We start from the raw sequence: 10521 nt of genomic DNA, 5'->3' as shown, positions 1-10521 counted from the left end.
CTTGCTATGATATGCACTGACCACCAGGGGATGGCGTGGAATGAAGGAAGGCCCCAGCCAGCGGCCAGGGGAAGGAAGGCCCTGATTGGCCTTGATGGCTGGCCAGGCCTAGGGACCCTACCCGTGCACAAATTTTGTGCACTGGGCCTCTAGTATGTGTTATATTTGCCCTATTGATAGAATAATTAAATTTTTCATTTAGTTGCCAAGAGTTGACAAATTCAGAGATTTCACATAAAAATCTAGATTTCCAGTCTCTCTAGAACAGCGGTTCTCAACCTGTGGGTCGCGACCCCTTTGGCGGTCGAACGACCTTTTCACAGGGGTCGCCTAAGACCATCCTGCATATCAGATATTTACATTACGATTCATAACAGTAGCAGCATTACAGTTATGAAGTAGCAACGAAAATAATTTTATGGTTGGGTCACAACCTGAGGAACTGTATTTAAAGGGCCAGAAGGTTGAGGACCACTGCTCTAGAAGAATGGAATACAGGGCACCTAGGTCCACATCTCCACACGGCAGCATTTGGCTGGACCTCTTTGGATGGAACATGGACTCTCTGATTTGCCACAGTCTCCACAACTCCCTACTGTCCATCCCTCATCCTCAGTTTGGGGGTCCTGTTCCAGCCTCACCTCTGTGGACTGGTGCCTTTCAGTGGCACACTATGCTCACTTAGCTTTCCTAGTGGCACCTTCTGAGCCATGGGACACCCCATGGAACTCCTAGAGGGAGGGACCTTGGTGTAATTAGATTTGATTTGGGTTGGCCAGTAACAGACCTAAACGTTAGCTTGTACAGCGGAGAAAAGTTTAATTTCACTGCTCGGCACCAGAATTCCTCTGAGGGAAAGAAGCATCTTGTTTGAAGAATCTGTTGAATGGGGTAGAAGTGAGACCCCAGAGTTTGCAGGGGTCTGATGTCAGCATTTGAAGGGGAATTTTTTTTCCATGAGAAATGGAGTAATCTGATGTTTTGTTTCTGAAGAGGGGGGGAGAGGGGAAATAAAGGAGAGAGAAACTAGTGCGGGAGATGGGGCCAGGTGAGCCCAGATGGCCTCAGGGCCAGAGCGCCAAGGCCATTTGGGAATGGTGAAGTGCCTTTCAGTGTATGTCTGTGGCAGAGATGACCAGGCCCTCGTCAGTACTTCCTGTCTGTTCACTGCTGTGTTGTGAGATAAAGCTGTTTTTGGTTTTTGGTTTATTTTTGGAATTTGATGTGCAATTGGCCTGGGCTGCCTAGGATGGTCCATGTGGGAAGCTGGTACTACTAGAGAAGGGAGGGTGTGAGAACTGGTGTCCTGGGACCTGCAGGCACTGGGGAAAGGCTCTGGATGTCCAAATTGTGGAATTGCAGGTGGCTGGTTGGAAGGAAGTGGGACAGCCCATTCTACTAGGAACTTGGGGGACAGAAAAGTACCAATTGATATCTGGTAATAAAAAAAATGAACCCAGGTTTCCAGAAGGTACTGAGAGGGAAAAATAAAATATCTGAGTTTGGATTAAAATAGCTGAGCAGCCAGTTTATTTCAAGTTACTGGTGGAACTGGCTGATCAGGGCTGGTGGAGAAGGAAGTGGGACAGCCCATTCTACTAGGAACTTGGGGGACAGAAAAGTACCAATTGATATCTGGTAATAAAAAAAATGAACCCAGGTTTCCAGAAGGTACTGAGAGGGAAAAATAAAATATCTGAGTTTGGATTAAAATAGCTGAGCAGCCAGTTTATTTCAAGTTACTGGTGTAACTGGCTGATCAGGGCTGGTGGAGTCTGGACAGGGGCTCAGGCCTGGCCGCTTGGCCTGAAGAACGACCCTAGGAGCAGGGGCTCTCTGGCAGTACACAGTAGACCTGCCAAGAGAGCCAAGCCCATTATGACCACAACAACCAGTGCCACATCCCACCAGACCCATGGATAGGCCCAAGGTTTCTGTAGCTGCCAGCCGCAGTTGCCCAGCTCATAGCCTGTGAGCTGGCCCAGTGGGTGGAGGGCGGCATAGCTGGGGCTGGCACAGCGGACGTCCAGCAGGGCCTCTGGTGTGTGGTCCTCCAGCCAGAGGTGCAGGTAGGTGAGGCTGCAGTCACAGTGCCAGGGGTTCTGTGTCATGTCGAGTGTCTGCAGCTGGACCATGTGGTCGAAGGCGCCGGGAGGCACAGAACGCAGGCTATTGTTGGCCAGCAGGAGGTGGCGGGTGCGGGCTGGCAGGGCAGGCATGGATGTGAGCCCTCGGCCCCTGCAGTCCACCCACAGCCCCATGGTTTCCAGGGCCTGGCAGGTGCATGGTGCAGGGCAGTCCTTGGTGGCTTCTGCGGCAGCCCAGAGCAGGAACAGGGACCCCCAGGCAGGCATTGTGCAGGCTGGCTGTGGGGAGAGCGGCTGTGAGGTGAGGGAGGGTCGGGTAGCCTGCACCCCATCCCAAAAACCAGCGGGTCCCATAGGAACAATGGTATCTGACCTGTGAAATTGCAGCTGTGAAGACGGAAGGAACTGAACTGTGCCCAACTTAGGCCTGGCTGACCCTCACTGAACACTCGGAAGGCAAGACAGTAGGGGAGGGAGCAGGGGTGACTTCGGAAGAGGACAGGACTTCAGGAGGTAGGGGAGCAGGTCCCTGCTCCGTGGTTTACAGTCCTGGTCCTCCACCCCCATAGGGCTGGGAAAGGCTGCTCCCAGCCTCCCTGCTTAAGCCTGGGGTTAGGCCAAAGGTGTGGCCTTCATAGACCACACCTCACCCCACCAATTCCAAACAGCTCGCCATGATGAAGTGAACCCTTAACCAGCACAAGGATACTGAGGTGGGGGCGGGAAGGGAACCCAGAAAGAACTCCTTCTGCAAGCCCCTCATCCAGGCTTGGGGAAACTGAGGCCCAGAGACAAGAGAGATTTGTGCAGGGTCACACAGTAGCCTGTGTCAGAAACCAGACTCCAACTCAGGTCTCATGAGCCCCAGTTTTCTGCCTGATTCACTGCCTTGCCTCCACAAGTGTTTCCCCCCCTTTCGAAGGCAAGCTCTTTCTAACCCCCAGGGCCTGGCACATGGCAGACTTCCAATGACTATTCGTTGAACAAACCAGTGAATCTTGACTTAGCCAAGGAGCAGGTGTCTCAGAGTGAATGCCCCTACCCAACCCCATCTTCTAGAAGGGAGAGCAAAAGTGGGCATAGAAGTAAGAATTGACAGCCCGCCTCCTCACCACCTGGGAGGAACCCCTGGTGTGGGAGGCAGTGCTGGGTAATAAGGGGGGCTTCTTACCTTCCAGGCCTGCAGTCCAGTTCCCCTTTCTGTGACCTGAACTGTCCTGGTTGAGGCTGAGGTGGCAGTTCTATGTAAATAGCTGATGGTGGCCACTGCTTGAGAGGGAGGAAGGAAGTGATAAAAATAGCCTGGCTTATCCCCTGCAGGCTGCCCTGGAGGGCCTATCTCCAGAGGCAGGGGGGCCTGGGGTCCTAGTGCCCTGGGCACAGAAGCCTAGGTCAACTTGAGTGTGCAGAAGGGGTCCCATAGTGCATCCCACTGTACCACCAGTGCCCCAAAGAGCCTTAGTGCAGGGTCTGGGGGAGGACCAAGGAGACCCTACTTCTGGACCCAGGTGGTGAGGAGGGCTTCTAGGAGGAGGAGACCCTGGAAATGAGTGGCTCTGTTGGTTGGTCCATTAAATCTCAGTTTTCCTTATCTGGACAATGGGAGCAATAAACCTTGTCCTATTTGCCTCAGAGATGTGGTTTGGGCAGCAACCATGGGCAGGTCAAGAATTCTATTCGGGAGGATGATTTAGTTAGTTTTAATAAACTGAGTTTATTAAGCAGGTGATTTAGTTTCTATAAACAGAGCTCTTGTCAGAGAGGCCCGGGAGTGGAACCCAGAGTGGGGGCCTGCTAAGCAGAAGAAGGGGTCCTTCTGGCTATCTCCCATGGTGATGGCCAGTGTCAGCCAAAAATGCCAAACTCAAGAAGAGGGTCCTGGGCTTCCAGCCTAAAGGCACTTAGAATGGTTTAGGGCTGGAGGGGGAAACTGAGGTGCAGAGCATCTGTGCTGCCAACTGAGGCCACACTGGAGCTTGAGCAGGGCCAGATGCTACCCCACCCAGAATGGGGGAAACCTGAAAGTTCTACAACGGATGTTTGTTTTTAAAGCAGGGTGACAATACTAGAAGTTACAGGGCAAGGAAAGTCAAGGGCAAAGGGCTGTGGAGTGCTTAAACACTCCATTTATACACTAAACCCACAGGAATATTCCTTATGTTTGCAACCCAGTGTGGTTTTTTAATCTTCTTTTTTAAAAATATATTTTATTGATTTTTTACAGAGAGGAGGGGAGAGGGATAGAGAGTTAGAAACATCGATGAGAGAGAAACATCGATCAGCTGCCTCCTGCACACTCCCCACTGGGGATGTGCCCGCAACCAAGGTACATGCCCTTGACCGGAATCGAACCTGGGACCCTTCAGTCCGCAGGCCGACGCTCTATCCACTGAGCCAAACCAGCCAGGGCGGTTTTTTAATCTTCTAAAGCATTCTGCAACTCCTAGCCCTCTTCAATGAATGGAGTTGATATCATTCATTTGTGTGTTTATCATATGCTTCTCTCCACCAGGATGTCTGCTCCCTGAGAGATGGAGCCTTATCCACCCTCTTTGTGGTCAAAGCCATGGTTGACTAGTCCAGTGTCTGCACATTCAGGTCCTGAATTAGTTTGTGCTGGGTGATTGCACGAGTGAATGAATGGTTTACTTATACAATATTTGATCAGCAGGGAGGAATCCGGTCCTTTTTGAATTCTGACCCTCTTTTTGTGCAGGTGTTCGGAGGGGAGGCCTGGCTAGCTAAGCTTCTCTGGACACCTATCACAGTGGCAGCTGTCAGCAATCTTCTGCTCCAGAACACCTGGGAATTTAAAAAATGTGTATTGAATTTATTGGAGTGACACCCATCAATAAAATCACAGAGGTTTCAAGTGCACAACTCCACAACACATCATCTGCGTGCCGCAAGTCCAGTCTCCACACGCCCACTATTTATCCCTGCCTACCTTCTTCTGTGTGCCATCCTCTCCTTTCCCTCCGTAATCACCACACAGTTGTCTGTGTCTGTGAGCGTGTGTTTTTCTTAACTCTGTCACCTTTTTTTTACCCAGCACCTCGAAATCCCTCCCCTCTGATAGCAGTCAGTCTGTTCTCTGGTTTTGTTTTTGTTTGTTTGTTTGTTTTTTTAATGGTTTATTTTTTTTTTTTAGTGCTTCAAGTATTTCAAAGAGTATTACATATGTCATTCCCCGGCCTCCCCTACCCTGTGGTTTTGGGTTTTTTTTATGTTCATTAGATTCCACATGTAAATGGAATCATACGGTACTTGTCTTTGTCTGACTGGCTTATTTTGCTTAGCATAATACTCTCCAGGTCCATCCAAGCTGTTGCAAAAAATAAGATTTTATTCTTGTGCATGGCTGAGTAGTATTTCATTGTGTATATGTACCACTGTTTTTTGTCCACTCATTTATTAATGGGCACTTGAGTTATTTCCATATATTGGGTCTCGTAAATAATGCTGCAGTGAACAGAGAAGTGCATATATTCTCTGGAATCAGTGTTTTGGGTTTCTTTGGATATATTCCCAGAAGAGGGATCTTTGGATAATAAAGCAGTTCCACTTTAAATATTTTTTGCCTCTTTTTGAATGCCTTTTTTTAGTAAATTGTTTTAATTTTTTTAAATTTATTTTTATTGTTGGGAGTATGACAGATGTCCCCCATTTTCCCACTTTGCCTCCAACCACCCGGCTCCTGTCCCACCCCAGGCCTTCACCTCACTATTGCCTGTGTCAATGTGCTATGCATATCTATAAATATAAAAGGCTAATATGCTAAGTGTCTGACCATCCAACTGGTCGCTATGATGCACACTGACCACCAGGGGGCAGACGCTCAACGCAGGAGCTGCCATGATGCGCACCAGCCATTTACAGAGAAATGGTACCGTGGACCTGGTGCCCACAAAGCAACACTCAGCTTCCCCCAAATGGGACACAGGCCCTGCCACCACCCCAGAGTGACACCCCACCAAATCACGGCCGATGCTGCCAAGACCCCATGGTGCAAAATGTGGCCCACGGCCCAGCCCGGAAACAGTTGCTGAGGGCGCTGGGTAATGATGTCACATAGCAACGCCTGGCTTCCTCTCCCTAGTGACTTAGCCTCCTTGCAGTTTCTTCAGTCCAGGAACACAACTTGCTTTATAGCCAGGTGGAAACATTTCACACTTTAACCAAATGTCTGTGAAGCATTTTCCCGTGCCTCATCTCATTTGATCCTCACAGAAGTCCTGGAGTAGGTGGATAGGAAACTTGGTGGAATACTGTTTTCTTTTCATTAGCCAGAAAACAGAGATTTAGAAAGCTTAGAAACTTGACCCGACTGAAAAGAAGAAATGGTGGACCTTGAAAATAACTTCAGGTTTTCTCACTACGCAGAATATAGTCAAACACTGCTGCAGGTAAATACTTTACCCTTTGTTCTCCCTGCATGATCTACAATAATAATCTGCTTCGTGTTGATATTTACTGCTGTGTTGCTGACAATTACCCCAGTGGGGTGCTTCACTGGGCTGGGCAAAGTTTAGCTAAATCAGAAAGCAGGTCTAATTAAGCAAGTTTATCTATATATATAAAGCTCTCGCTGGTGCCAATCGCACATGTGTGTTTCCATCTGTCATTGTTGATCGTGAATTTGGTTGACACTTCTATTATAGAGAAAGGGTGAAAAGCAATATTAAAATATTTCTTCTAATTAATTTCCTTTCAATGTGCATGAATCCATGCACCCGGCCACTAGTATGCATAGAAGTTCTATGGTTAATTTCTTCCTGCCCTCCTACCTCCCTTCCCTCTGAGATCTGTCAGTCGGTTCCATGCATCCTTATCTAAGAAACTATTTTGTTTATCAGTTTATTTTGCCCATTAGATTCCTTACATAAGTGAGATCATGTGATATTTGCCTTTCTTTTTATATCTTTCTCTGACTGGCTTATTTCACTTAGGATAATCATCTCCAGGTCCTTCCACGCTGTCTCGAAGGCTAGTACATCCTTCTTTTTTACAGTTCCATAGTATTCCATGGTGTAGATGTACCACAGCTTTTTTATCTACTCATATTCTGATGGGCACATGGGCTGTTTCTAGACCTTAGCTCTTATAAATAATGCAGCTATGAACATAGGGGTACATATATTCTTTTTGATTGGTGTTTCAGGATTCTTTGTGTGTGTGTGTGTGTGTGTGTGTTTCAATGTCATATTTTTATTTTTTTATTTTATTGATTTTTTACAGAGAGGAAGGGAGAGGGATAGAGAGTTAGAAACATTGATGAGAGAGAAACATCAATCAGCTGCCTCCTGCACACTCCCTACTGGGGATGTGCCCGAAACCAAGGTACATGCCCTTGACCAGAATTGAACCTGGGACCCTTGAGTCCACAGGCTGACACTCTATCCACTGAGCCAAACCAGTTAGGGTCAATGTGTTTCAGGATTCTTAATGGCAGTTCCATTTTTAATTTTTTGAAAAAACTCCATGTTGTTTTCCACAGTGATTGCATCAGTCTGCATTCCCACCAACAGTGCAGTAGGGTTCCCTTTTTCCCACATCCTGGCCAGCATTTGTTATTTGCTGATTTATTGATTATGGCCATTCTGGCAGGGGTGAGGTGACACCTCATTATAGTTTGCTGTACCGATTATATGTTGTGCCACAAACTACAACATGCATAACCTATGGAAAATATATTTCACTCTTTCAACAAATACAAAGGTCAACCTGAGTGTGGAAAAGTGGTAATTTTTGTAAAATATTATAACATAATGTTATTTACTGGGCAGCATCTAGGAACATTCATTACATAGTAAGACCTTCATTTGGTGATATTAATCTGTGCTAAATACAGTTTTCAAAAATCCTGCTAGGTTCAAATTAATTCTAAGAGAATTCAGATGGTTCACTACAGGTTTTACACAATGTGCAGCTAATTACAACACTACAAGTAGACTCTTCTACAAGGAGTTTGCTAGTAGCATTTACAAACATATTGATTTTATAGTATGTTAAAAACTAATGCACGCATTACCGGTTTAGGATGAGTTTTCATCCTATATAATAAAAGCTTAATATGCTAAGTGTCCAGTCAACCGGTCGGCTGTTCAACCAATCAAAGCATAACATGCTAATGATATGCTAAGGCCGATCAACCACTCGCTATGATGTGCATTGCCCACCAGGGGGCAGAGCTCTGACTGGCAGGTTAGCTTGCTGCTGGGGTCTGGCTGATCGGGACTGAGCAAGATGGGCTGGATACGCCCTGGAGCCCTCCCACAGTCCCTCCCCAGCTGGCCAACCTCCTGCATCCCTCCCTGGCCCCAACCGTGCGCCGGTGGGGTCCCTCTCACAATCCGGGACCCCTTGGGGGATGTCAGAGAGCCAGTTTCGGCCCCATCTCACAGGCCAGGCCGTGGGACCCCACAGGTGCATGAATTTGTGCACCAGGCCTCTAGTATTTAAATAAATATACAGGTGATCTTAGTGGAGAAATGCTGGTATCTTCTGTGAAATATTATAATATACTGCTTTATACTGAGAAAGCAGGTTGGAAAATTCATTATATACTTGTAATTATAGTTTGTACTAAAAAGAGTTTGCCAAAATCTCACTTGGTAATGATTAAATTTAAGAGGGTTCTGACATGTCACTACAGGTTTTACACAATGCTTTATCATTGAAACACTAAAAATTAAATTGTTCTAGACTGAGTTTGCTAGTAGTATTTACAAATGTATTGATTATACATTATTTCATGGGCTAATACATGCATTATCTATTGGAAATTTGTTTTATCATTTGAAGGAATATACCGGTTCTGGGTGGGTTTCAGATACAGGTTGTTGTCAGACTGTGTGTAACTGACCTTGGGCTTCCTGTGTGTAGTTACCACTCTGTTTTCTGTTTGTGTCTGCATCTGCTAGACCTCTGTATTCATGGGAGGGACCCAACTGTGTAGGGTTGGTTTCATCTAGCTTAGATCTGGGGGCAGATCAGTCGTCAAACTGAGGCTCCCTGAGGTCCACCTCCACCTGTCAACTATACTGCCCCCCCCCCCATTGATTGGTTGCCTTCCGCATGCCCCCGACCAGGGCCGGGAGCCTGCAACTGATGTACATGCCCTTGACTGGAATCAAACCCGAGACCCTTTAGTCTGCAGGCCAACACTCTATCCGCTGACCCAAACTGGCTAGGGCAAAATATATTTTTTATATATATATTTTTAATCCTCATTCGAGGATATTTTTCCATTGATTTTTAAAAATAAGATACCATTAAGTCCCTCCCCCCTTTTTAATATTTTTTTGATTTCAGAGAGGAAGGGAGAGGGAGAGAGATATAGAAACATCAATGATGAGAGAGAATCATTGATTGGCTGCCTCCTGCACGCCCCTACTAGGGATCAAGCCCGCAACCTGGGCATGTGCCCTTGATTAGAATCCAACCTGGGACCCTTCTGTCCACAGGCTGATTCCATCCACTGAGCCAAACTAGTTAGGGCCCATTGATTTTATTTTAGAGAGAGTGGAAGAGAGAGGGAAAGATGGAGAGAAATATTGATGTGAGAGAAACACATCAATTGGTTTCCTCATGTATGCACCCTGACCAGGGCCTGGGCCAGGGAGGAGCCTGCAACCCAGGTACGTGCCCTTGAACGGAATCAAACCTGGGGCCTTTCAGTCCACAGGCTGATGCTCTATCTATCCACTGAGCCACACCAGCTATGGTGCTAAATATATATTTTTTTTAAGAAAAAATATCGAATGAGGAGTAACAAAAAATTTTTTAAAAAATGAAATGGTATAAACCTTTAAATACCTAATAACTTCAAAATAGAAACCCGCCCTGGCCAGGTAGCTCAGTTGGTTAGTCCATACACCAAGGTTGCATGTTCGATTTTGGTCAGAGCACGTACAAAAAGCAACCAATAAATGCATAAATAAGTGTAACAACAAATCGATGTCCCTCCCCCCTTCTCTCAAATCAATAAAAAAATTAAAACAAAAACAATGACAAAGCCAGAATCCTGATGCGAGACTCACATGCCTCTCAGAGAACATCAGATAAAGAACATGTTAAAAATAAGGGCATAGAGGACATAAATTCGATATATCACCTACAGCTGATGTCCTGATTAGTGAAAGACCAAATGCTATTTGTTGTTTTTACTGTGTGAAGTATTTACCATGTGCATGCATGTTTAAAAAGAAAGAAAATTGCCTCCATTTTTAAAAAGGTAAAAAACCACAACCTGACACCTCTCAATTTCAGCTGTCAATACTCTTTGGCACCCCAATGATATTAAACAAAAAAGAGACTTGCTCTTTCCAAACACAGCCGGAAGTGTCCCAATAAAAGATAAAATTATCTTCCTTGTGGAACACATCATAGATAACTCATCTGTTCAGCAGGTCAACACTAGACAGATGGGTTT

General features: G+C 46.2%; 1 protein-coding gene across 4 annotated transcripts; it reads right to left on the bottom strand.

The window, feature by feature from the left end:
* Positions 1-1217: 1217 nt before the first annotated feature.
* Positions 1218-3348, bottom strand: GP9 (glycoprotein IX (platelet)). 4 transcript variants are annotated; one of them, XM_005866232.2, is made up of 3 exons: positions 3259-3348; positions 1752-2366; positions 1218-1551 (listed from the first exon to the last, which is right to left on the bottom strand). In XM_005866232.2, exon 2 carries the CDS (start codon positions 2352-2354, stop codon positions 1788-1790), a length of 567 nt encoding a protein of 188 aa, XP_005866294.1. In that variant the 5' UTR covers positions 2355-2366; positions 3259-3348; the 3' UTR covers positions 1218-1551; positions 1752-1787. The 4 variants fall into 4 exon arrangements, with proteins under 4 accessions (XP_005866294.1, XP_014395178.1, XP_014395176.1 ...); XM_014539692.1 differs by lacking the exon at positions 1218-1551 and adding an exon at positions 2461-2573 and having other exon boundaries at positions 1701-2366; positions 3259-3345; XM_014539690.1 differs by lacking the exon at positions 1218-1551 and having other exon boundaries at positions 1701-2366.
* Between the last annotated feature and the right edge of the window lie 7173 nt (positions 3349-10521).

This window comes from Myotis brandtii, unplaced genomic scaffold, assembly GCF_000412655.1.
Source record: "Myotis brandtii unplaced genomic scaffold, ASM41265v1 scaffold225, whole genome shotgun sequence".
Classification (NCBI taxonomy): domain Eukaryota; kingdom Metazoa; phylum Chordata; class Mammalia; order Chiroptera; family Vespertilionidae; genus Myotis; species Myotis brandtii.
The sequence above is the reverse complement of the archived record's forward strand: the minus strand, read 5'-3'. Positions and strand labels throughout refer to the sequence as shown.

Bases quoted from the DNA above. Each gene is read 5' to 3' on its own strand.
- GP9 (XM_005866232.2), bottom strand. From the start codon at position 2,354: ATGCCTGCCTGGGGGTCCCTGTTCCTGCTCTGGGCTGCCGCAGAAGCC.